This window comes from Wyeomyia smithii, chromosome 1 (genome assembly GCF_029784165.1).
Source record: "Wyeomyia smithii strain HCP4-BCI-WySm-NY-G18 chromosome 1, ASM2978416v1, whole genome shotgun sequence".
Classification (NCBI taxonomy): Eukaryota; Metazoa; Arthropoda; class Insecta; order Diptera; family Culicidae; genus Wyeomyia; species Wyeomyia smithii.
The window spans coordinates 127,585,502-127,612,362 of record NC_073694.1 but is presented as its reverse complement, the minus strand read 5'-3'; the positions used below and the strand labels follow the sequence as shown (position 1 = coordinate 127,612,362).

General features: G+C 39.1%; 4 protein-coding genes across 5 annotated transcripts; 1 reads left to right on the top strand and 3 right to left on the bottom strand.

Moving 5' to 3' along the window:
* Positions 1 to 13,888: 13,888 nt before the first annotated feature.
* On the bottom strand, positions 13,889 to 16,420 carry LOC129717186 (uncharacterized protein K02A2.6-like). The gene has a single exon (XM_055667034.1). The coding sequence runs from the start codon at positions 16,418 to 16,420 to the stop codon at positions 13,889 to 13,891; it is 2,532 nt and encodes an 843-aa protein (XP_055523009.1).
* A 33-nt stretch (positions 16,421 to 16,453) lies between these two features.
* LOC129717185 (uncharacterized) lies at positions 16,454 to 18,428 on the bottom strand. Its single transcript, XM_055667033.1, has 3 exons — positions 18,262 to 18,428; positions 17,159 to 18,157; positions 16,454 to 16,990 (listed from the first exon to the last, which is right to left on the bottom strand). Exons 1-3 carry the CDS (start codon positions 18,271 to 18,273, stop codon positions 16,454 to 16,456), a joined length of 1,548 nt encoding a protein of 515 aa, XP_055523008.1. The 5' UTR covers positions 18,274 to 18,428.
* Positions 18,429 to 23,360: 4,932 nt separating this feature from the next.
* LOC129718013 (transmembrane protein 17-like) lies at positions 23,361 to 24,323 on the top strand. Its single transcript, XM_055668390.1, has 4 exons — positions 23,361 to 23,696; positions 23,762 to 23,865; positions 23,931 to 24,044; positions 24,099 to 24,323. The coding sequence occupies exons 1-4, from the start codon at positions 23,609 to 23,611 to the stop codon at positions 24,321 to 24,323; spliced, it is 531 nt and encodes a 176-aa protein (XP_055524365.1). The 5' UTR covers positions 23,361 to 23,608.
* On the bottom strand, positions 24,105 to 26,497 carry LOC129718011 (glycolipid transfer protein B). Of its 2 annotated transcripts, XM_055668387.1 has the most exons (5): positions 26,475 to 26,497; positions 25,245 to 25,386; positions 25,088 to 25,143; positions 24,753 to 25,022; positions 24,105 to 24,533 (listed from the first exon to the last, which is right to left on the bottom strand). In XM_055668387.1, exons 2-5 carry the CDS (start codon positions 25,375 to 25,377, stop codon positions 24,366 to 24,368), a joined length of 627 nt encoding a protein of 208 aa, XP_055524362.1. In that variant the 5' UTR covers positions 25,378 to 25,386; positions 26,475 to 26,497; the 3' UTR covers positions 24,105 to 24,365. The 2 variants fall into 2 exon arrangements, with proteins under 2 accessions (XP_055524362.1, XP_055524361.1); XM_055668386.1 differs by lacking the exon at positions 26,475 to 26,497 and having other exon boundaries at positions 25,245 to 25,637.
* Between the last annotated feature and the right edge of the window lie 364 nt (positions 26,498 to 26,861).

Sequence of the window (26,861 nt, the reverse complement as noted above, 5' to 3'; positions counted from 1 at the left end):
AAAAAATATATTACTTAACCAAATATCAACCGATTTCCACAAAACTACTTCCATTTGATTCGGAATTAAATATACTTTCAAAATTATAGTGTATTTGTGGTATGTTTCTTACAAAAATAGACGGCAAATTTAAAATTAAATTGAAAAATTGCGTGAAAAATTCTAATATAAACTAAAATAACTTGACATGTTTTATTGATATTAGAACAAACCTGTATATATTTTGAAAGCTCTATTTGTCTTCTTTCTAAAACTGCTTAAATATTGAAAATCGGTTAATAAATGACTGAGTTAAAAAATATTATATGCGCTGAGGTCCAAAAAACCGTATTTTGACCATAACTTCAGATTTTGGGGGTGTTTGGAAAATTTCTAGTATGAGCGAATGTTACACCCAACAAGACCTACAACCTACACTGGGTCACTTCAGAAGTTCTTGCATTTTTTTTTCATTTGTAGCACAGTGTTATTAATTCCTAGCTCGTGATAAAAATTGATAGAAAGTTTCAGGAACAAATTTCCGCGATCAATGATGCGTGCATGCCAAGCACAGACGACATGAGTAGACACCAACCATTTACTGTGATATTCTCTATATCAGGATCAAAAAAAATTTACAGTGTCTCCCCGTTCCAACAGGCCCATCAATGTTTACTTCTATGAACCTAACTAATTTGATGTCTCAAAGGTAAAGGTTTTTGAAAATGTTTGAAACAACCCTTTTATTCTGATAAATTTTTTAGTCTGCTTAGAACGTAGTAAAACACCCAAGTAACAATCGAAATGCTTCATAGACTTAAGACTATTTAGTTTTCGTTTTATGTTAACTAACATTAAAGTCTTTTATTATAATTTAGTTTTATTTGATAGCCACAAAATAGTATTCTTTACAGCCATCCTATGCCAACCGTCATATGCATTGAGTTGTATGATAGTCCCTCTGATGGCCAAATAAAACTAAAAACCTGCAGACTATAATTGTGGCTGAAATAAAACCTGATGATCGTAACTTAGACAGATGAAAACCGTGATAGGCGTGTTGGGTTTAAAATACGCTATGTTCTGATCAAATTAAGAGAATCAGTTATGATGGGGGATGCGTTCGAGGGTTTTCCGAAAACAACATGTCGCCTTAAATGAAAAAATGCATTATAACATTCAGTCCCAAATCAGCATTTTATTTTACAACATCACCGATACCACAGGGTAGTTTTGAAATGATAGATAAAGTCATACAATTAACAAAAAATGACAAATAATGGCATTTATTCAATCATCACCTTAGTTCATAGTAATTAAACTGTGATTAAATAGTTTTTTTTACAGAACTATGGCGGCGAGCGGTAATTACGGTAAAGTTCGTGGCCGGGTCTACCATAAATATTTCACGGCATTTGTTCTTGCATGCACGAAAATGATTTAAATGACAATAATAATCAATCAATATAGAAAAAAAACTCACAAATTTCTGTTTTTCACGACACTGTCCGAATATAATGTTGCACGCAAAAGTTGGACTGTGCGTAACCACATCAATATTGCGTCTTTCTAGAGCATTTTTCGCACTGTTTCGGAACCAGAATACAGAACGTGTGTTGTAATTTTTTTTTTCTTCATCTAATGTTGTTCATTGTTGTTTCGGAAATATTTTTAAAACGTAAATTTTGTAGACTGATAAATTATTATGACAATTCTTAACAGCATTTTCAGTATACTATCTTCTCGCACGAAACACGGTCAAATAAAAGACTGCATGACATGGTTGAGATAAAACCAAACAAATAGATTTTAATAGACCATGAAAAAAATTTATTTATTTTCTGTTGCGTAGAAGTTAAAAAAATGTTGGAGGAATTAGATACCAAAAGATAGCGAAGTCAGAAATAATTGAAATTTAAACTTCACTGATGTAACAGAAGGAAATGCTGAAATGTAAATACTTTTGTTAAAGATAAAAGAAAATGGAAAAGCTCTATTTTCTTAATTTTGAGATAGATTGATTGCGTAATTTTAAATTTTGCTGCTGTTAGAGGAAATTTTTCAGTCCATAATTTTATCAAAATGTAAGTCCAAAACAAAACAGTTCTGATTAAAATAAGTAATTTTTTGCGAAGAGTTATCTCTTTATTTGCTGTATTCAAAACTGACACTGGATTCAATCCCCATAACAGAAAAGCTCTCTCACAATCATTTTTTTGCTTTTATAAAAATTATTCGGGTTCCAGTTTTTCCTAGTTTTTTCTTCAACCTTTTTCCAGTTAAATCGAAAATTTTATTGGGAACTCTGTTCATAACGCATTTGGTGCTCTAGCGAATGTTCAATGTATTGGACCGCTCAAAATCAAAACACTTTTGAAGTATTAACCGGTGCTAGTATTGCCATGATGATTTGTACTGGTATTGGTAATATTTTCCAGAATGCTGCTATCGACAGTCTGCTCTCAACACTCAACGCGATCACAAGTTGTGTGCTGTAGCTCTGAAAATTTGAGAGTACAATAGCCTTTGTTCATTGCTTTGTTTCAATTCGATTTATACTCGTGAGTGACATTGATCGCTATGGCGTACAATCAATTTAGCCGAAAAAATACGTTTATCATTGACTTTTCTCCTGTGCCGCGTCAAGTTAGAGATGCCGAACTTGTGTCTTTCCTGGAAACCAAGCTACAGATTACCCACGACCACGTGATATCGTTACAACCAAAGCGTAACTACATTTATGTCGAAGCTCCGAGTCTAGAAATCGCGCAAGGTTATGTTGATGACCACGACAAGAAACACGTGATTCGAATCGATGATCATGATTATACCGTTAGACTTACAATGGAGGATGGAGGCATTAATGTGAAGGTTCGTGATATTCCACCTCAGTGGGACACTGATATCATCGTAGAACAGTTAAAACATTACGGAAAGATAATCTGTACCAAGGACGATGTTTGGGACACTGGTATTCTGACGGGAAAACGTAATGGAACGAGAACGATTAGAATGGTCATCTTCAAACCGATTCCCTCATACCTAAGGATTTATAACGAGCTAGCATTTATCTCGTACCCGAACCAGCAGCACACGTGCAAGTCGTGCCATAACCCAGTACACCCCAACAAGAAATGCTCCGAAGTCACTCAAAAAACGTCAAATCTTGCTCAACGTCTTGAGATGTCTGGTGATGACGAAAATGAAGGAAGTGAAAACCGAGTTCATGATCAAATCTTCGATAACGACCACGAAGCTTTTATAAAACAGCCGCCTTCGCCCCAGCTACTGCATCTGACGCCAAAATAGTACGCCGCAACTTTAACTTCCGAAAGATCGAGTGTCAATTTGAATCAGCTGAACAAATCTCTTCGTGATGCTGCCAGGAAACGTGGACCCCAAGATAGTGACTTGCTGACCCAAACGGATCATCCGGGTGATCAACGGACTCTGTTGAATGTAGTTCGTAATTTGAATCAACCCATCGAAAAGTCTTCCCGCCAGGAGAAACATCCGACTGATATTAAGATGTGATTCAAGCAGTTACCGATTTTCTCTAGTGCAACATAGGTATAATGAATAACTCAAATGATACTCTGACCTATACCATTAGTACGATCAATTTAAATGGTATCTCTTCACTGAATAAAGTTCAAGCTCTAAATAGTTTCGTTCGTTTGATGGACTTTGACGTGATATTTTTGCAAGAAGTGGAATCAGAATGTTTAAATTTATTTGGTTATACAATAGCATTCGATGTAGGTGAGAAATACCGTGGAACAGCAATTGCTGTTAAAAATCATTACAAAATTACAAGAATTGAAAGAAGCTTAGATGGACGCATCATAACTGCTAGACTCGGTGAAAATACCCTCCTTTGTAACATTTACGCTCCCTCAGGCTCAGCTAACTACTAAGATAGAGAAGTTTTCTTTAGCAGCCGTTTACCTTTTTTTCTTCGTGTAAATACAGAAAATGTTATATTAGGAGGAGACTTTAACTCGGTAGAGCGAGCAGAAGACTCATCAGGTAACAGCAATTTTAGTCCTTCTTTGAAAAGATTGACCGAATCATTACAACTTAAAGACACTTGGATTGTTTCGAATAGATTAGTGAACGAATATAGCTTCATACGTAACGGTGCCTTCTCGCGAATAGATAGAATCTACGTGAACCAGTCACTAAAAGATAAAATTTCATCTGTTCAATTCCAAGTCTGTGCAGTGTCAGATCACAGAGCCTACATCACTAGAATTCGATTACCGAAAACTGAGATTAAATACTGCCAAGGCCTGTGGTCACTTAAATCTATCACACTCTCAAATGAGAATATCAAGGAATTTTCACATAAATGGCAATACTGGATCAGACAGAAAAGATTTTATAATTCGTGGATGGATTGATGGTTAGGTTACGCCAAATTAAAATTAACATCTTTTTTTAAATACAAAACTAAGCTTATTTATGATTTCTTTAAGCTAAATATGGAGTTTTTGTACAGTAGGTTGAAATCTGCTTATGATGAGTATATAACGAATCCAGATGCGCTAACGGAAATCAATAGGATCAAAGGAAAAATGCTACATCGGCAGAGAGAGTTTTCAAGATTTTATTATAAAAATAATCCGCTTTTTTGTGAATTTGAATCGATTAGTACAGCTCATTCAGTAGTTCGCGAATCAAGAAAAAAAAAACTAAAATTGAAAAACTAGTGGTCGAAGGGGTTGGTTTTGAGGGAGATGATATAATAAATAATTTGATTGTTAATCATTATGAAAAACTATACACTGTTTCGGAAGACATTACCGATAACACAGATTTCTTTCCACAAAAAATAATAGAAAACAATCTACCAGAAAACAGAACATTGATGAACGATATAACTGAAGATGAGATATTTGATGCAATTAAACAAAGCCAATCTAAGAAGTCACCTGGTTCAGATGGTCTAATTCGAGAGTTTTATATTAAAACATGGCAAGCAATAAAAACTGAAATTTGTTTGATTTTTAACGAAGCGCTTAGAGGAAATACACCCAAAAAGTTTTTAGATGGCATTATTATTCTTGTAAAGAAGAAAAACTCAAACGATAGCTTAGATGGTTATAGACCTATATCGTTATTGAACTTTGATTACAAATGTTTTACTAAAGTATTGAAAAACATGCTTAACAAACTTACCCCTTTTCTTTTATCGAAGCACCAGAAATGTGCGAATGATGATAAGTCAATTTATGATGGATTATGTGCAATTAGAGAAAAATTTACAGAAGTTGTTTTGAATAACAAACACGCTGCTTTGATAACATTTGATCTAAGTCAAGCTTTCGACAAAGTTGAGCCAAAATATGTAATGGATATTCTGACCAAGATGGGCATCAACTCAAATTTCATAACTCTGTATAAGGCAATCACAGAAAATAGCTATTCTGGATTATTAATTAATGGCCGCTTATCAAAAGAAATAAAAATTACGAGATCGGTACGACAAGGAGATCCTTTGTCGATGATTCTATTCGTCCTGCAATTGGAACCTTTAATCAAATATCTTAAAATAACAATATAGTTCACTCTCTAATTTCCTATATATTTCCGTAAAGACAAACAGGGAACACCCCCTCTTGTGGTGAAAAAGGTAACTAAACTCATTGCACAGTGGTACAGTAAGGCAATTTATGCGGACATAAGCTTTTCGTAGGATTTTGGTTTGTGATTTAAAGCCATAGTTTTTGTAAAAAGTTGTTTCTTATCCATAGTCCTCTATTTATGTGCGAATGAAAATTAGGGTGGTCCTAAAATCAACGAAATAAAAACAAACTAACTTGGTTTTATTTGCATAAATAATTGTAAACCAACTAATTCTAAGCCTTTTCGCTCTATTTTTCAATTCAAATTGAAAAACAAAGTTTTCTTCGGTAACTTTAATCAAAAATACGACAATTTTGACGAAAAAACATCGTCGATATATTGTACAGATGGACTCTTCACTATTTCTATTTTAAAAATAGGCCCTTTTGATATATTGATGTTTCCGTTTAGGGCAAATATAAATAATTTTTTTTTGTATCATATGAAAGAACAAATATTGTATAAATATTGTGAAGAAATACCGAAATTTGCTTAAAATTAGTTGATCTACAACTGTGCCGATGAATGTATACATTTATTTCTGCAAATAAAAAAGTTAGTATTTTTATTTAGTCGATTTCAGGACCACTCTAATTTTCATTTGCACTCGCCTGAACATAAGTGCTGTACGCTCCTCATTAAAAATTGTTTGAAATATTCGACAGACTCGAACTTATTTGTTAGTTATATTTTGCCTAACATTACGAGTCCGCCTAATAAGAAACCAGTTAGCAAATTACCGCATATTTATCCGTCCTTGATGAACTTAACTTACGAACACAATCTTGAAGCCCCTTTTTCTATGAGAAAAATGTATTCTGAAAAAATAAAATCATTACCCAGACCTGCTATCGAAAACAAAGAACAAATGAACTGGTCTCGTATCTGGAGCAATATTTCGATTAAAAACTTGAATTCAAATGAAAAATCTTTTCTCTTTTTACTTGCTAACAGAAAAATGGAGCATAGAGCTCACATGTATCGTATTGGTATTACAGATAATCCTAACTGTCTTTCATGTGGTTACTTAGAAGATCTTGAGCATGTAATGTGTAAATGCTCCACAATAAACCAAGTAAGGAACTTTTTCATTAGAAATTTGCGAAGTAATTTTGACTCTCGTTTGACGCGATATTTAACCTATTCCAGATTGATATCTCCTAGTTTAGAAAAATTCAGCAGAAATGGGAAAATTTTGATTCTTAAAAAACTTTCACAGTTTATTCAATACATTGTCAACACAGAACGACACATGATCTCCTTATCTAGCTTTAAATTATTTTTAGAAATAAACAATTGAAACTAGCGTAGAATAAAATTAGTTCGTAAGGAATGATTTGTAGAACAGTAGCATAGATGAGAATAAAGATTTTATAAAAAAAAATCTTTGAAGCAGTGCATGCAGTAATCAATACTGATGATTTTGGTACTGACTAGGTTAACGCAAATATGAACTGAACGATGCACTATCCTGAATCCGGTCATTCAAAAACATCATCGAATCAATAACAATTAAAAAGACATTGGATTTGTTTAAAACATTTCCCAGAGAATGATTGTGTTCAATGTATATACATTCCATTTATACATATATACATTCCACTGCCCGTGGAACTGGAGGCAGGCAGCCATGGACCGAGTGAATTGGCGGAACCACGTTATGCAGGCAATGTCTTAGGACGTACGGCCATCTAAGTAAGTAAGTAAGTACATTCCATACTTCTTATCAGACCATTAAAATCAACACAAATTGAGATGTCATCATTCATTGGCTAAGAACTAGTACTTCACCCAGGATCGATTCTCAAACCTAGTAAACTTACGTTACCAATAAGACTAGAGCCGTAGTGACTCGTGCTGTATCAAGAAGTTGATGTCGTGCTGCTCGATTTTGGGCTGTGTTTCGCCAGTTCCCTAGACGTCTCATCACCCTCAAGTCTCTTTCGATCTGGTCGTGCCGGCAGGGTTACTGACGAAAAGTGATTTTACAGAGTTGTCGTCCGGCATCCTTACGACGTGACCGGCCCACCGCAAACTATTAACTTTTGCTAGGTGTGCAATGGGGTTCTCTACAAGCAGCGCGCACATGGTTCATGCACTGTCGCCGTTATCCGTCGTCCGTCTGTACTCCATACTATTTGAGTTGAGGCCTTCCGCCAGAAGCGTCGTTGTATCGGTTCCGTAGAAGACTACCGGTCGTATCAGGTACATCGTCTACTTTTTGCTTCGTCGCACTAGACTCGATCGAAGTGGTCATGACCGCAATTGGTGCGCACGTATGTCTAAGAAGAGCGGGCCGTCGATGAGAACATGGTCAATTTGGTTTGTGCAGGCTGTGCGGGCCGATCACCGGCTTATATATGTCTTCCCTACCGATCTGAGCGTTCATGCCCCCGATGGCCGAGCTGCAGGCTTCCACGGGTCGACGCCTGGTGACCGTCGAGGCCATGCACGCGTTGTGTGACCACCGACAGGTTATGATAGCATCGATTAGTCCCAGACCGGCAGCGGGAGCTTGCCTAGGGAGTGGTGGGGTTTCGGGCATTGGGCAGTCGATTCCCCGTAAAAGCCACGGCCACCCGTAAGCAGCTTCGACGGAGCGCGTAGTGCCGCTCCCATCACCCAAATGCACTAACCCGCCTATTGGGGCCGATACCAGTATGGTATATATTATGGTGTACTGGTCGCTGTGTTTTAGGGTTTTGAGATGGAATACGGTTTTATACCACGAGGGCGGTTGTTTGAAGATAGCCAGGAGGCTGGCCCGTCAGTCCAGCCAAGTAGGGAATCGACTAACGGCGAAGCCACAGGTGCAGGTGGACTGACCACTGTGGTGGACAAGAAGCGGCAAAAGCGGGAACGACGCGCGCAGCGCGGCGACCGCAATAAGAAGCCGCAGGGGTCGAACAGGTGGAGCAAGGGCGATGCGCTCATTTTCAAGACGGATGCGTTTAAATACGCGGAAGTCTTGAAGGCCATGAGAGGCGAGGCCAAGCTCAAAGACCTCAGGTCAATTCGTCTCTGCAGGGGCCCGTTCGGGACCCAGGTTGCTACCATACAGCTTCCACTAGCGGAGGGTAACAAGGCCCTGAAGAAGGCCACGTTGAAGGTGGGTTGGTCGGTCTGCCCCTTGGGCACCTTCCAACAGCCTGACGTTTGCTTCAGGTGCTTTGAGCGGGGGCATAAGTCCTGGTCGTGCAAAGGGCCCGACAGGATTAATTTATGCCGCCGCTGCGGTGGCGCAGGCCAAAAAGCACGGGACTGCGGCGCACCTCTCAAGTGTTTGGTATGCACCGGTAGCCGGGACGCCAAACGCGCCATGGGAGGCCCCAAATGTCCGGCTGCACGGCCGGCTACTAAACCGCAGGCTTGAGGGTGATACAATTAAACCTGAACCACTGCTATGCGGCGCAGCAGTTGCTACACCAAGCAGCTGCTGAGTCATTGTCGGACGTGGCCATCGTCTCGGACCCCTACCGCATCCCAACCGGAAACGATAACTGGGTATCGGCCAAGTCTGGGAAGACGGCCATATGCACGACAGGCAGGTCCCCGGTTCAGGAGATTGTGTCGATCTCCAGAGAGGGGTGCGTGATAGCCAAGGTGGATGGAGTATTCTACTGCAGTTGCTATGCTCCGCCAAGTTGGTCTACCGAAACGTTCGCACAGATGGTCGATCATGCAACCGTGGAACTGACGGGCCTATGGCCGTTGGTGGTTGCGGGTGACTTCAACGCTTGGGCTGTCGAGTGGGGAAGTCGCTGTACAAACCAGAGGGGCCAGATTTTGTTGGAAGCTTTGGCAAAGCTCAACTTAGACTTGGCTAACGTTGGCAGGAAATGCACCTACAGCAGGAACGGTGCGGAATCGATTATCGATGTGACGTTCTGCAGCCCGGGACTGATCACGAACTGGAGGGTAGACAACAGCTACACGAATAGCGATCCCCAATCGGTCCGCTATGAGGTAGGCGTGCGGAAGCGAGCAACGAGTAGGACCAATATTCCTTCCTTCTAAGGTTGGAAAACATTGCATTTCGATGCAGATGTATTTGGGTAGGTCATTAGATGGAAGCACGAAGGGGGTTGAACCACACCCGGGTGCGGACCATCTAAATTCGATGTTTGCATGGGCGTGCGACGCCACGATGCCTAGGTCTCGTCCGCCTACTGGTGGAGTGAAACGATAGCAGGCCTACGTAGTGCATGCCTCCGTGCAAGACGGAGGATGCAACGCGCGCGTTCCGACGAGCAAAAAGAAATATACAGAAAGTGGGAACGGTCTATCAAGCAACCAGTTCGGTTTTCGAAAAGGTAGGTCCACGGACGAAGCTATTCTCTCCGTCACTAGAACGGCTGAGTTTGCAATCCAACGTAAAAGGAGGGGCATTCGTTATTGCACGATCGTCACGCTCGACGTGAAGAACGCGTTTAACAGTGCCAGCTGGGACTCCATAGCCTTAGCGCTACAGAACCTCAGAGTACTGGCGCCGTTGTACAAGATTCTAGGTAACTACTTTGAGAATCGAGTGCTAGTGTACAACACAAACGAGGGTCAGAAAAGCGTCCTAGTTACCGCAGATGTACCGCAAGGTTTCATCCTGGGTCCGGTATTGTGGAATGCCATGTATAACGACGTGTTAAAACTAACACTCCCTCCAGGGGTGGTGATTGTGGGCTTCGCCGACGATATAACTCTTGAGGTCTATAGCGAGTCAATTAGAGAGGTGGAGTTAAAGACCGCGCTATCCATACGCGTAGCGGAAGACTGGATGCACTCCAGGAAACTGGAGCTAGCGCACCATAAGACAGAGGTCATTGTTGTAAATAACAGAAAGTCGAAGGAGGAGGCATCGATCAGTGCTGGTGCATGCACTATCGTCTCAAAACGCTCCTTGAAGCTTCTGGGGGTTATGATCGATGACAAGCTCACATTCGGGAGCCACGTCGATTATACCTGCAGGAAAGCTTCCATGGCTGTAGCGGCACTATCCCGCATGATGGCAAACAGCACAGTGTTCCGTAGCAGTAGGCGCAAAGTCCTTGCTAGCGTGACCACGTCCATACTCAGGTATGGAGGGCCAGTGTGGTCCAAGATTTTGGGTACCTCGTGCCATCGTGGCAAACTCGAGAGTACGTACAGGCTAATGTGCCTAAGGGTCACGTGCGCATACCGAACAGTGTCGTACGAGGTGGTTTGTGTCTTGGCTGACATGATGCCCATCAGCATCATCGTCAAAGAGGATGTAGAGTGCTTCGACCAACGCGACACGAGGGGTATACGCAACACCATACGGTCATCTTCAATGGCTAGGTGGCAGCGGGAGTGGTCCAACACTACAAAAGGTAGATGGACACACCGACTCATTCCAGAGTTAGCACGCTGGATTAATAGGCGCCATGGGGGAAGTAACCTTCCATCTGACACAGATCCTGTCAGACTATGGCTGCTTTAGGCAGTACCTGCATAGGTTCGGGTACGCCGAGTCCCATATGTGCCCCCCATGTACGGGTGTGACAGAAAAAGCGAAGCATGTGTTCTTCATATGTCCGCGTTTCGAGCGAATAAGGTACGAAATGCTGGCAATAAGTGGGACGGCCACCACGCCAGAGAATAATGTGCGTAGGATGTGCGAGAATAGGGAAATCTGGGATGCGGTCATCAAGGTCGCATCACAGATCGTCAATATTTTGCAGGGCACCAATCGACGGGAAACCATCGACGTGCCCCAGTTAGTTAGTAGTCAACTAACTGGCCTGAACAGGTTGCTCTGCTACCCGTAGAGGAAAGTGCTAAAAAGCACGACTGGCCCTCTCCCTGAAGTAATGCCTAACGGTGGTCCCGCGGAGACCAAGGGCTTTAGCTGTCCCGCTTAAGGTTGGTCAGCATGGGTAAGCAGCTATCGTAGAGTTTCTCCAGCTGAGCGTTTACATTAAATCATGGCACCAACGTCAGTAAATTATGTTTCGGTTGCAGACGGTGATTAGGGGTGCACGAGCCTTTGATACGCACCGACTCGCGAATGTTACCAGCGGTTTTTTAAGTCCTCTAAAACAGATTCGCCCAAAACCGAAGTCTACCGAAACACCACGATTTTGTGTATATTATACATATTCTGATTTCGATCTCTGTCAATGTATTCATTACGCAACGTTATCCATTTGACACATTTGTTGTGCAAAAGCCAGAGCATTTAATGTGCGTTTTGAGAGGACACATCGGATGATGTAAGCTTGAACTTTTGCATGTGTCACTGAGAAATGAAACCAAGATAAAATTGATTACCGTCTGCCGGGGTGGGATTGTGCCAAAAAAGGATACATTTTTTATCCTAAGTTTGTAATGTTCACGTTCAGGCAATGAGTTTGATCCAAACCACGTCAATGCACACTTAAATGTTTAGTTAACGACTGCCGTAAATATGGTTAAGTTACAATAAACTATTATTTTGCTAAAATTAAATGAACTTGGCCTAATATCACCGACAAACTGACATGAAACTAGATTCTAAAATTTGATCAAAAATCCAAAACCGTTATTCTAAAATGCAGCGATCGCTTATGTCAAAATTGGCTGTCAACACTGCTTGTCAACCGCGATGTCAAATATACTGCTTCTCGCTCGCTTTTTAAGACAAAGATACTTTTTTTCTTTCTATGTGACTATGGGTCGGTACTGTGAAGTTTTCGGGTGCACAAACAATGATGTGAGAAGTATCGGAAAATCGTTTTATAAGTTCCCAAAATGTGAACACACGTAATTTATGCGAAGGTTCCGTTCTCCTAGTTGCAGGTTATGGGTGCGCTTTTGTGGTTCGCAAGAACTATACGATCTGTTTCAAGCGTATGGTCCTGGAGTAGTCGCCAAGAAAAAGATATGTTCTGACCATTTTGCTAGAGAGGGACTTCTCCAACCAAACAGACCAGATCGAGGGTATGTGAACCGTAAAAAAACATTCTTTATGGTTATATAACTATGATTTATTCAGGCTCAGAAAAAGTGTCACTCCCACTATTAGAACATATTCAGACTCCGAGTATATTCTAGTCGATAGTAATAACAATGCGTATAAATTTCCTGAAAATTCTGAGAATTCTGAACCTGTGATCGCAAACGTGCCTCAAAAAAATTTAAAAAATTACGAATATATGGACATTGAGTTTCTCGATGAAGCGTTACTTAACAAAAATGATTACTTCGAAATATATTCAGACTCCCGATAAAGAGGAAGATATGCTTGGACACTCTAGTGTCCCTGGTATTCAAAACGATCATATTCAAGTTAACCCTGATAGGGTAACGGACCCATAAATCGCCCACTTTATTCATGACTAACCAGTTGAACGTTATACATTTTCATGTGTTACTTCGACGATGTGTAGTATTTACTGTATAGTGCACAATAAACATTGTGTTGCACATGCGGGTTGCTTTACAGCCAAAATAACTTATCTAGTCGAGTTAAATAGAAATTTCCTGATGGCTGTCCGAACCCCTAAATTCGACCCCGAAAATCCTAATTTCGTTCACCTAAGGATCCATTTTTCGCCCTACTCGGGAATCTGACGAAAACAGCTGTTAAATGAAACAAATCAACATATGAAAAGAAAATCAACTTAATTATGTAATGCAATTGGTTGGTTAACCGTGAAAAGCATTTATTTTATAGATTACCAGCTGATTACCCAGCCTTACTCGGAGTTCCATGTTAGCTCTTGTTGTTATGGTGGCTTAGAAGTTATTACGGTCTGGTTTTTTGATATTCTATGTTACTATTGAACCTATCATTTCAAACTGAATTGTAAGAAGATCATGTTGTCAATGATGAGTCAATCTTTGGTTTATTCTTCTATAACAATCAATCTTATATCGAAAAATACCTATTGTTGGGTTCAGTCGTACGTAGTCTAAGAATAACACGTCTATCTACGATGCTGGTTTAGATCCAAGTGCCCCAGTCGAGCGTCCGTTCGTTTCTATCACCGATCGCTCGCTTCTCCCACATACATAGAGCATCTGCAGTTGTGCCACTCACATATGCAGCCGCTCTGCGCTCGCTGATATTCGGCCACTGATCGCTCTAGATGGATTCGGTAAAGATACACTGACTCAAAATAACAATGCAATTGTCGGAACTCTACATCCTTCTCCTTGTCCAAAAATAATAATAATAAATAAGTGAAATACGCCAGTAAGCTTAGTTTGCTTCATAGTCAAAGGACCAGTTCTATTCTTTGAAAATTATTTAAAAAAAATGACAATGATATTTAAAAAAAATTAATCATTCCCAATATCGCGAAGGGATCTTTTTGTCCCTCGACGGACGTTTTACCGGGGGTTCGTCTCCGTCAGTTGCTTTCTCGTCTCCAATTTCCCGTTTGTTTTTTGCTTTCTGCATTTGTGTTGCTGGTGCTGATGCTTCAGGCTGTTGGTGGTTTGTAAGTGAGTCTGAAATTTCCTCTTCTGACGATGGGTACTTACGCAAATGTGTGATGGATCGACGATACATTACACCCTCTTCATTAGCGACAATAGTATCATTCCCGGTTTTCTTTATGACCTTAAACTTCTCTAGACGGAATTTTGGTTCTAGTTTATCCGTCTCGTAGTTACGCAGCATAACCATATCGCCTTCCTTGATGTCAGAGGGTGTTGCATGTCTACGCTTGTCTGCGTAGAGCTTCCCTTGCATCTTTTTCATTGCGTCCTTTTCACGTGTATCGGCATCTCGAAGCCAATGAGGATCGGTTCGTAGAGATGGCAAGAGATCCTTCACCGGGCGGCCAGTTAACAACTCCATTGGCGCTTTTTCAGTAACCGAGTGCGGCGTTGTATTGTACATGTAGATGTAGTTTTGTAGTGCTTTCCTCCAATCACTATTTGTTGCCTTTGCTATACGTAATGTACGTAGTATTCCCTGATTCTGCCTCTCTACAAGACCGTTCATTTGCGGCCAGTAGGGGATAGTACGCACCAATCTAATGTTCATGCTGTTACAGTAGTCAGAAAACTCCTCACTACCAAATGGTGGGCCATTGTCGCTCCGAATGGTTTCAGGATACGTCTGCTCATGAAAAATATTTTCTAATGCCGCAATCGTCTTGCTAGCATTCGTGCCCTTCTTTTCGACTACCTTTAGAAATCGACTGTAGTAGTCAACCACCACTAGGAACGTTGCACATTCTTTGGCTGAAAAGAAGTCTATTCCGATCTGCTGCCATGCTCGTTCCGGCATTTCTTTACGAATTAATGGTTCTGGAGGATTTTGTTCACTAACGGCGGCGCATCCAGCACATTCCTCCACAGTATCAGCAACGTCCCGGTCCATACACGGCCACCACATTTTCTCTCTCAGATTTCTCCTTATGGCTACCACCCCTGGATGACCTCTATGAGCAATGTATAAGGCTCTCTGTCGTAACTTGCACGGAAGAACAATTCCATCGTCCCTTATCACTATACCTTCGACTACTCCAATTTCCCTTTTAAAAGCTTGGTAGCGGTATAGTTCAGGTGGCCAGTCTTGAGTCTCCAGACATTTCATAACTGACAACAGGGTCTTGTCAGTAGCAGTTACTTCTTTGATTTCGCTCAAGGTGATAGCAAAGGGCTCATGTTCTATGGCAAGCAGGAAGTGCCCCGCGTGATCATCGAATGGTTTATCAGGTTTAGCTACCAGACGAGAGAGTACATCGGAGATATTCGTAGATCCTGGGGTATGCTTTATCTCGAAAGTAAACGGCTGCAGTCGTAGAGCCCAACCCTCAGCTCTTGAACAGGCACGCCTTCCATTTTGATGTTTTCCTCCGTATATGTACTCCAAGGTTTTATGGTCTGTGAAGATAGTGAAATGCAGCCCGAATAGGTGCAGATAAAATTTCTCGACTGCCCATACCACTGCCAATGCTTCCCGTTGCGTTTGCGGATACAGTCTTTCCGTACTTGTTAACCCTTTTGACGCGAAACTAATAATACGTGGCGTATTATGTCTATCTCTTTGTGCCAAGACTGCCCCTAGACCAACCGATGAGGCATCCACATACAACTCGGTGGTATCATTCGGATCGAAAAATCCCAACTTGCGTACGTTGTTGGATAACTCGAGCCTCAAATCGTCAAAAGCTCGTTTTTGATCTTCACCGAATAACCCGACGTCTCCACGGATAAATTTACGCAAAGGCTCGGTTCTCGTTGACAGATTGGGGATAAACTGTCCCACGAAATTTACAAGTCCGAGAAAACTACGAACTTCTTCTCTAGACGACGGCAAGCGGAAATTTTTAACAGCTGCAATTTTTTTTTCAGATGGACTAATGCCATATTCGCTAACCTTGAATCCTAAAATTTCGAGCTCTGTGACCCCGAAAATGCACTTGCTCTTGTTCAGTAAAGCATTGTTGCGCTCTAGAATAGCAATTACTTGTTTCAGCCGTCTGTCATGCTCTGCCTTGGTTCGTCCTGATACGACGATGTCGTCGATATAAACTATTACGCCATCTACTCCCACCAGCATTTCCGTTATAATTCTTTGGAAAATCTCAGGTGCGCAGTTAATCCCGAACATCAGGCGTTTGAACCGCATTAAACCGCCTGCTGTCATGAATGTAGTGACCCCACGAGATTCAGGATGGAGCTCGACGTGGTGATACGCCGAAGTGATGTCCAATCGTGAATAGAACTTCGATCCCCTTAGCTTGATCAAGAACGTATCGATGACAGGTAATGGGTAGTGCTCACGCTGAATAGCTCCGTTCGGGTGCTTCATGTTGATGCATATTCTGACATCATCTTTTCCCTTTGGTACTATCACCATAGGGGATATCCAGTCTGGTGATCCTTCGACTTTTTAAATGACGTCGGTGAGCAACATTTGTTGGATTTTATCGTTAACTCTTTCCTCCATAGCTGCAGGAATTCTGAGGTATGCCACTTTCTTCGGTGGGACGTTTCGGTCAATGGAAAGTTTCACCATGATGCCTGGAAACTTCGGGAATGGTTTGAAAACCGTGTTGACATGAAGCACATCGAGCCCAACTTTAAGAACTCGGAGTTCTTCAGACGTCCTTTTACTTAAAAGGCATTTGGAAGCCTCCTTGACAGCAAAGAATCCCGCATATGTTTTGGGTTTCGACGAATTCACATATATCCAGGCCTCGAACACAGCCGACACATCAAGTGGTGCATTGCTAGCATAAGCATGTAAGCGTCGATCACATTGGTATTTCTTTTTGAAAATACTCGCTTTTTCTTGCAACAGTTTATTCCAAGCATCCTCGGTAACCGTGTTTATCGAGGCTCCCGAGTCAATGAGAAATTCCACTGGGACATTGTCAATCGGGCATAGTATCAATCCATCACTGGAAACATGGGCTTGCATGTTCACCTGGTAAGTTAAGATTGGGTTATAATTTCAGATTTTTTTCTCTTCCGTTTTAATTTGTTATTTAATTTCGTTTTCAACCACAACATCAGAAAATTAAGTATGAATTAGTTTTTGAATAGGAACTCAAAATGCAAAAATGGATATTGAAAAGAAAAATCTTTACTCTACCTCGGCCACGTCATCGGCTGTCGGACGATGTGGTACTTCTTCCTTCCACGTTGTTTCCGAGCGAGCCAATGAGTTTAATTCATCCGAATAACGTTCAACTGTGCGCCTGGGAAAACGCGATCGCTGCTGCTGTGCAGTATTAATGGTGCATTTCCGGGCGTAATGCCCTCTTTGTCCACAACGGTTACAAATTGCACTACGAGCAAAACACTCACGAGAATCCTTGATATGCCTAGAAGATCCACAGCGATCGCATTGAATTCTGGATCGGTTGCCACTTAATACACGACGTCTGGTATCAGTCCGTTGGCCAAATCGATAAGGCGTTTCAAAATTTCGTATCGGACTTGCATGCCTGTTTCGACGTTGTCCTCGGCTAACGCTGTTTACCTCCTGTTCACCACGGAAAGGTTTGAGCTTTTCCCTTTGCTTCATAAGAATTTCACGGTTCACAGCGTAGTTGATGACTTCATCCAAAGTCATAACATTCTCCAATCCTTTGTCCTTTACTTTCTCGTCTTTAGCCCCCATCGTAATCTGTTGAAGAAGCTCAGTCTCCTCACGATCAAGGAACTCACATCTTGATGCCTGCGAGCGCAGTCTGAGTATGAAGTTGTTAAACGTTTCTTCACTCCCTTGGGTGAGAGAGCGGAAAACTTCGAGCTCTACACGTTCGTTTCGCTTGCCGATAAAAAATTTCTCCAAGCGTTTCACTGCGTTATCGTATTCTGGAATTTCCGGAGGCATCAGTGGAAACCTCTCCGGTACAGGAATAACTTCTTCCGGAACTTTTCGTAAGTTGTGGAAAATACGCTGCAGTCCTCTTCCTCCAAGTGATAGCATTGTCACATATTTCTCATGCTGAGACTCTATTTTCCGCATCTCCAGATACAGCTCAAAAGCACGATGCCACTCTTCCCACTCCATGCGTAAATCTTGGGAATCGACGTTCTCGTTGAAAATGCCCAAAGGCATTCGGTGTATTTCGTCTCCACTCATCTGAAATTTTAACAGAGAAGGAATACGTCGCAATCAAATCCACGAAATTGATAAAAAAAAAGTGAATATAATCTATCGCTCGGCCCAATAGAAAATGGACGTACTTCAATTTGCATGGTCAACACTAATCTTCAACCAACATCACATCACAAACACTAACTCCACTATCCCGAAATAATCAAACAGTTTGAACATGTTTTCTTGCTATCTCCGTTTCCCTCTGTTCCTATAGACGCCACTTTCTGTTTCTCTTGACTTCCTTCGGACTCGCTTGCGGTTCACAGCGTCATGGTTATCAACCTCGCCTTTTCTAATTGCGCTTCGGTTTTCACCGGACCCGCTAAATATTGACAGCGCTTCGATTTTCATCGGACTCGCTTTTTCTAACTGCGCTTCGGTTTTCACCGGACCCGCTAAATTTTGACAGCGCTTCGATTTTCATCGGACTCGCTTTTTCTAACTGCGCTTCGGTTTTCACCGGACCCGCTAAATTTGGACAGCGCTTCGATTTTCATCGGACTCGCTTTTGGTAACTGCGTAGTAGTTTTACCATTGCGGTTTCATTTAGTTTTCACACAACGCCTTACAATTCGCTTCGGGCTCACTTTTCATTTTAGCAGTGGAATTTTTTCCTAACCTAGACTTCCTAACCTCCTAACCTCAAAAGGGTACGGCATTGAAAATCTAGCACAAGCACAAGAATTCTTCTATCGCGAGCGGCAAAGAAAAAAATGTTTCAATTTTTTCAATTATACTTACCATTATCCTACCAACTGTGCCAACTTGTTGGGTTCAGTCGTGCGTAGTCTAAGAATAACACGTCTATCTACGATGCTGGTTTAGATCCAAGTGCCCCAGTCGAGCGTCCGTTCGTTTCTATCTCCGATCGCTCGCTTCTCCCACATACATAGAGCATCTGCAGTTGTGCCACTCACATATGCAGCCGCTCTGCGCTCGCTGATATTCGGCCACTGATCGCTCTAGATGGATTCGGTAAAGATACACTGACTCAAAATAACAATGCAATTGTCGGAACTCTACACCTATGTCAAGTTTTGTCTAGCTGTTCCGCAATGAACATGAATCATATATTCAAATACACCGCTTTTTTGATATGTTCTTGATAAATCTTCAATTTAAAAATGAAACAGCTCCAGCAACTTTTCGAAACGCATTTTAAACTCTCCGCTATCAAATCATTATCATTATTGCTACATCAAGAAGCGGGAGGTGAAAACAAACAATCGATCAAAGCGAATTTTTGAAGTGCTTCTCTAAAAATGTTTTTATGAAAGTCCAAAAATCGCTGGAAATGCAACATCAGCCACAGATATTGCTAAAAATCCAAATAGTTATCGATAAACGGTGGTTAATTATGTATGCTGAGTATCGGAAAACGTCGATTTACTTTTCGTAAACTGGAATTCGCCGTGTCGGGCTTCAAAATGGCATCGGACACCGATTCTAAAGCAGGTATTAGACGAAGCAAATATTTGTTATTTTTCAATACAGATTTTATTCTGTGCAAATAAAAATCGTACCAAAAATAGCAAATATTTGCGTCGTCTAATACCTGCTTAAGTTTCTGATCATGATCTTTTTTCTAGATGGTTATCCTTTTCTTTCCTTTCTACGACCATCAGCTCTTGATTTTTATATAAAAAGACCATATCAAGCTTATGTCGGAAACGTTGTTATTATTTTGGGACCGTTCCTAAACCACGTGGTCATAAAGAGGGGGACGGGGGGGTTTGTCAAAAGACTACGAAAGACCACGCATGGTGGTGGGGGGGGGGGTAACGAAATGACCACGTGGTCTTTTTTTCTGACTTATAATTAATTGCTGCCACCAAGTCAAGAGCAAAAGCTTTTGCATTTTACAAATATAGAATGTACCGAATGTTTAAAAATAAAAATTTTAAAAATTTAAGCGAATTTTTGGCACTAGACAAATGAAAAGACCACGTGGTTAAAGTCGCAAGGGGGGAGGGGGGTTGGCCAAAAGACCACGAAAGACCACGGGGGGGTAGGGGGGGTATAAAAAGGGATCAAAATATGACCACGTGGTTAAGGAACGGCCCCTTTCCACTTTATTGTTATTCACAGACAGGGCGAAAATTAGGTACACATCATATTCCCAAAACAGTGTATAGAGATTCGCCCAGGGCGAAATATGGAACCGAGGCAAGTAATGTGACCCATTTTTCGCCTCTTAATAATTATGAAAAATCTTCGGAAAAATCGATATTTTTGTTATAACTAACATGAAATCATTAAAATCACATTCAGGAAATTTCAAATGCCAATAAAAATACAATATGCTCAAAGTTTGAAGTACAATTCCGCTTAGAAATATTTAGCACTCGTTTCTGCAAACCAAATAAAATCAGTCTAACTAGCAGACGCTCTATTGATAGCTCGTAAAATAGTAGAATATTATAACCATGAATCACGTACCAGCGTTAAAGATATCATGAGATTTCAAGCTTGAGAGTAGCGAATATAAATTATTTGTCTTTGAACAATCAAAAGCATTAATATCGTGAAGATCCATAGGAGGGCGAAATATGGTGCCCGGACGAAATATGGTTCCTCTACCCTATACAAATTGAATCCTTCTCTGAGGGCGAACAATATATGGACGCTGATGGCTATTTGGTTGACATTGATTACACTGTGCTACAGCGATTTAGAACTTCTGAAGTGACCTAGTGTAGGTTGTTAGTCTAGTTGAGTGTAACATTCGCTCATACTAGAAATTTTCCAAACACCCCCAAAATCTGAAGTTATGGTCAAAATACGGTTTTTTGGACCTCAGCGCATATAATATTTTTTAACTCAGTCATTTATCAACCGATTCTTAATATTTAAGCAGTTTTAGAAAGAAGACAAATAGAGCTTTCAAAACATATACAGGTTTTTACTAATATCAATGAAACATGTTAAGTTATTTGAGTTTATATCTAATTTTTTTACGAAATTTTTCAATTTAATTTCAAATTTGCCGTCTATTCTGCCAAGAAACATACCACAAATACACTATAATTTTGAAAGTATTGAATATTCCGAAAATATGAAAGTAGTTTTGTGGAAATCGGTTGATATTTGGTTATTTTATATATTTTTTAAGAAAACCGGAATTTTTGGTTCCGATCGCACAATTATTTCACGGTGCTACAAATGATGAAAAAATGCGAGAGCTTTTGATGTGACTTAGTGTTGATTGTAGCTTTAGTCAAGTGTTACTTGCGCGTTAACTTGAAGTTTTTCAAATACCCCGAAAATTATAAGTTATGTTCGAAACCCTGTTTTTTACCTTAGCTCACATTTTTATGTTTAATACGGTTATTTTTCAACCAATTTTTCATATTTTGGCTGTTTTGGAGAGGCGAACCATAAAAAACACGGTATTTTTACTGTAAGCTTGTAAACGATTGTTGTCATTACCATGTTTTAACAACGTTTTTTGTCGTTGAGTCTACCACCGACAATAATTTTACCATGAAAAACATTGTCAGTGACTTCTAAATGTATGGGAAAAATGCCTGAAAAAATGCTGTTAAGATACATAACGACCCCCCTTTTTCATTGTAAAAATGGCAAAAACGATGTTTTTTATTGTTCTGGACAATGATATTTAATGTAAAATTGATATATCTACAATGAAAAACATAGTTAAATTATGGTATAACTATGTACAATCACAGCAATTTTTAAGATTTTTTAAATGTTTTGTTAATGTTATTTTTTTCGGGCTGTCCAGAGAGATAATAAGCTGGTGTGATCTTTCTCACGCTCACGCTCATTAAATACACAACAGAGCTCACTGCAGTGCTCTTACTGTGTGTCTCTAGAGCAAATATCAGAGGAAAATCTAGGTAGAAAAGTATATTACGTTGTTTGTTTTGCATCTCGGAACTGCACAAAAGTCTAAGCGCCTGTCACGCATGTTTGCTTTTCGAATGCTATCGAATTTATCCCAGCAGGCACACCGCGGTGTACTTCTGTGTACTGTGTGTATAGAGTGTTTTACCACTCTTGTTTCTGTCAGCTGTGGTGTAAGCAGCAAGTGTGTTAGTTTTTCTGAGAGCAGCAGAAACACAGCACAAAAAGTAAACGGTTAATACTCACTCTGCTCTACTAATGTATTGAGAAAAATGCCAAGCCTGTTTGTGCGTGTATATCAAACAAAATGAATAAATTTGGATTTCTGTTCGTGTGCAATCAAAGAAAAACTACAATGCTGCTACTGATGGTGATTACCAGTTAGCCTCATGAAGATGGCTTCAATTCACCAATTATAAATTATTTGTATTTCATTTTATTTACGGTGTTGAAAAAAATCGTGATTATACCAGAATCTCAAAAGAGTAAATTCTCAAAATAATCATTAAATTTATTATATGAGTATAATTCTGAGAATAATTTCGAAACCACTACATAGACTAATAGAAAAAACATTAGAAGATATCGTCAGTTGGATTCAATACTGGCACAACTCAGAATCGATAGTTTTGAGAAAAACGTGTTTGATAATTAGGATTAAAAATTTCGTTTTCCAATTCCAACCGAACTTTAAGACTTCTCGTTTTTATTGAACCTGTTAAGGTTTGTTATGTGCAAGTTGTACGAGTTGAAATTTCATTTTTCCACCATTTTTGGGATATTTTAGATTTGAGCTATAAAGACTTATGTACCTATAACTCTGTTTTTTTTTTTTTTTTTGTGAAATTTAAAACAAGTCTTTGTTAGATGAAACTTTGCAGTATTTAACTGTAGCCATTAAAAACTGAGACCTTCAAAATTTTGAGTTATGCCAGTTTTGAATTGAACTGACGATATGTGCTCAGAAAGCATGTTCATAATCAAACTAATTTATGATTTTTTCATTCAACAATTTTGTAAATATTTTTTCATAGATTGCAAAGGCCAAGTTTTAGCGAAACTAACAATTTCGTTAGCAATCTCGAAAACGAACGCAAACTGAAAATTAGTGGTAATAATTAGCGAATTGGGTCCGCTGTGAAATGATGCCAACAGATGCCAACCACCGCTGTTTTGTTTACCATTGCAAATCACAGCAAACAGTCATACTATCTGTAATGTTTCTCCTACTTGTTTCGTTTTTATGTATGTCCTTGTCTGTGTTGTCTGTCTGTCTGTGTTTATGTTAGTCGCACAAAAAAATAAACCTTCGCTCGGTTTGTTTACATTTGAAGAAGGAAACTTTAAAAATCAACCGTCATTTGGCGTGCGTTAACCGTGTGACTTAAGTTATGTGATGGCACTAGTAGTTATGGTTACAGTTACAATAGAGATATGAAATCAATCAGAAGATATGTTTGCTTGCTGCCTACGCTCTCGAGGATCCTGCGAGATATATACGAGAAATTTTTATTGCTTTGAAGAAAAATGTGTCCTATAGCTAGAAAATACAATAAATAGTTAAAAATGAATGATTCGTCTGAAGAGAAGTTTTCAAGTGTGATTATTGTAAATCGCAATAGTAATAATCAGAATACGAAATCTGTTTTTAATGGTTGGTCTGAATACATAAAAATTGCTGAATAGGTATATCATACATATTTGTCTGTTTCCGTACAGAAGAGCGATATTTTGCAAGTGTGTGGGTACAGCTTCTCTTGCAGTTTAACATTTACTTCAGTGGAATTTGGTTTGTTTCCAGTTTAATTACAATGTACAAAAAGGTTTGTGACATTATCGTTCTACGTTTAAAGTATACATGAAAAATCATTTTTTAATTGATGTGTAGTACTGCGATCTGTCGACTATTACTCGCGTTTTATCTATCATATCGCTGGTTATAGCAGCTCCGGTTGAATGCATTCGTTTATTTCTGGGCTATTCCGGAAATCTGTTGGATAAAGTATGTCATCGTTGTTTTGGGATTTAGATTCATTAATCAATGTGCTTTTCGTAGATACCCGATTTTGCTGGATACTGGATATTGTCTGTATTTATACAAACACCGCTACAGCTATACATGATGTCAAACGAGGCAATTCTCAAATATGTAATAAGTACAGTCATTCAAGCGGTTCAATGCGTTTTGCTCTTTTTACAAATAGTATCGAGTTTCGCAGCTATACGTCGAGCTTCGTTCTTCCATCGAGAACAATTCCAGAGTACAAAAACGCATCGATAGAAGAATATGGTTGAATATATGAATGAAAAACATGTTTGCAATTTATACTTTATATGTTTTATTGAAGTCATGTACATCAAAAAAGTTATTTAGGTAATTAATGTTGGCTCGAAACGTGAATAAGAACTTTTTCAAAGCATCCATATTTTGTTGGTTTGTTTTTGCAGAACCAAGCAAAGTTGTCCGTGATGGTACATAATGATTAAGGATCTGCAAATATAACGTAAAAACAACCAAACGAAAGGTCAAACTGTAAAATTAGTTTCTACAATGAATTAAATAACATTGATTGCGTTTTTGTTTAAAGATATTAATACTTGAATATACACGACATTCTGTTTTTGTTTAGAGATATCAAAAAGATAAAGATATCATCATACTCTATGTCTATGCAATAGTCTACAAGTCTGTGCTACAGGTATTACTTACTTGGAACCCTTTTTGAGCCAAGAAACCGTGATAAGGTAGTAAAGCCTCATCATAAGCTTTTTTCAGGTGATGCTTCACATTGTCACTACATGAGGTATCATCCAGCATGTTTCTAAAGAACATTTCTATCATTTCAAGAGCTCGTTTCAACCAGAGTAACGCGTCAGTTACGGTATCGAACGAATTCGCTTTTCCATTTTTATCAAAAAGAATAAGGTCTTCCAGATAATAAAAAGCTTCTTTGTTCTCGCTATATTTAGTTTCAAGCCGCTGTGGATATATATGAGGTAATGAAGCACATATAATGGGAATTTAACATAACGCAAATAACAAACCTTCACATTGCCACGCATATCACGCACTATTGGCACAAACAGTCTTCCGAATGATTCTGTGAGCATGAAACGACAAACAGCTGTTAATAATTGTATTCTTACACCAGAACCATGTACATTTATCGATGTTTCATGCGCAATCATAGTGATGACCTACCGATGCCATCGATGACTTCACCTGCTGATTCAAGAAATGTTACGGTCGGGATTTGACTGTTTTTGTTTTGGTAGTCGATTTCAGGAAAGCATTTCAATTTTATAAAATCAATCCTTGGTTCAATGTCTGCCATGATTTAAACCTAAAATATTCGAAAATTCACTCAAGAAATACTGCTTCAGTGTTTTCAGAAAAGAAATCAATAAATGAAGTGTTTTCCGTGAAACCGCAACTTAACAACTGTTTGAGGCGAACGAAAATGATTCATGCTGTGGGCTCTGCTCTTCTAAGTCTATAATCTGTGGCCACCGGTACTGATAAGGTTTCCACCATGCGCTGATATCGTTGCTATCTACAAGTAAACCTGTTCACGCTGTACTATTTCATTACATATTATCATTGACTTCTGTGCTCATTCGTAAATCTGTTATTGATTAATGTATCATTAATTAGCATAACAAACTTTTTTGATTTCGACAATTTGCGGCTTCAGGCATCAGGAAAAATGATAAAGGTCTGCATATACAAGTTTCTAATATCAGCTCCCGGTCAAGATTAAATGTAAATGTTTTGTATGTGTTTTTTGTTTCTTGTTTTATATATATATATATATATATATATATATATATATATATATATATATATATATATATATATATATATATATATATATATATATATATATATATATATATATATATATATATATATATATATATATATATATATATATATATATATATATATATATATATATATATATATATATATATATATATTTGTCGGTTTACAAAAGTAAAACTAGTTACATAATAACGAGGAGAATTAACAAATATCATTATTGAAGAGAAATGTTAGCTAGGTGTCTATCACCCATGTTTGCCCTTTGAACGCCCATTGAGCTGTATTGTCTTAGTGGTGCAAAATATAAACTAGTTGTATATGAAACAATTGGAGATAAATCCTGTTTACAATATGTCGACGTTTCATTATTGAATTTGTTTTTGTGAAGATTATAGAATAATCAAAGTGTTGTGAGCTTTCTAATGCTGCTTACAAACTATGTAGAAGTTGTTTATATTAACTGCCACTAAATTCATCAGCCTAATGAGCATTCAACGAACACTTATGGGTGAACTAACAAAGCTACAAAAACAACCATGAAACAGTAACATTCCATTCAACATAAAAGCAATAATGTTTCTGCTATATAAAATATATAATAATTACAATAATATTACGTGCCGTTATGCTACGTCAATGCAACTGTAATGTTACGTTTACGTTACCACTATGTCACTGTGTAAGATTACGATGTTATGTAACAAAGCGGGAAACAGAAACGATCCAGTAACTCTCAGGTGATGTGACTGAAACGTAACATCATTACAATGTTACGTAACAGTTTAAGTAATGTTGCATAACAATGTTGACCGGGAGGTGCAACTATTTTTTATACATGCAAATCATTTATTAAAAATAAATAACACGGAAAATGCAATTATGACAACAATTAGATATATTAGAGAAGTTCGATTATGCCTTCATTGAGATTTTTGGTAATTTTGAGCATCTGCAAATAATATTCTTCGTGTTGCCAGCAATTGATGTATCACC

Bases quoted from the DNA above. Each gene is read 5' to 3' on its own strand.
- LOC129718011 (XM_055668387.1), bottom strand. From the start codon at position 25,377: ATGGCAGACATTGAACCAAGGATTGATTTTATAAAATTGAAATGCTTT. The intron at 25,023-25,087 runs GTTTGTTATTTG...ATATATCCACAG, and splicing joins ATATGCGTGGCAATGTGAAG to CGGCTTGAAACTAAATATAG. The intron at 24,534-24,752 runs GTAAGTAATACC...TTATATTTGCAG, and splicing joins TGGCTCAAAAAGGGTTCCAA to ATCCTTAATCATTATGTACC.
- LOC129718013 (XM_055668390.1), top strand. From the start codon at position 23,609: ATGAATGATTCGTCTGAAGAGAAGTTTTCAAGTGTGATTATTGTAAAT. The intron at 23,866-23,930 runs GTTTGTGACATT...ATTGATGTGTAG, and splicing joins TAATTACAATGTACAAAAAG to TACTGCGATCTGTCGACTAT. The intron at 24,045-24,098 runs GTATGTCATCGT...TGCTTTTCGTAG, and splicing joins CCGGAAATCTGTTGGATAAA to ATACCCGATTTTGCTGGATA.
- LOC129717186 (XM_055667034.1), bottom strand. From the start codon at position 16,420: ATGGTGATAGTACCAAAGGGAAAAGATGATGTCAGAATATGCATCAAC.
- LOC129717185 (XM_055667033.1), bottom strand. The intron at 16,991-17,158 runs GTAGAGTAAAGA...TTAACTTACCAG, and splicing joins CAGCCGATGACGTGGCCGAG to GTGAACATGCAAGCCCATGT.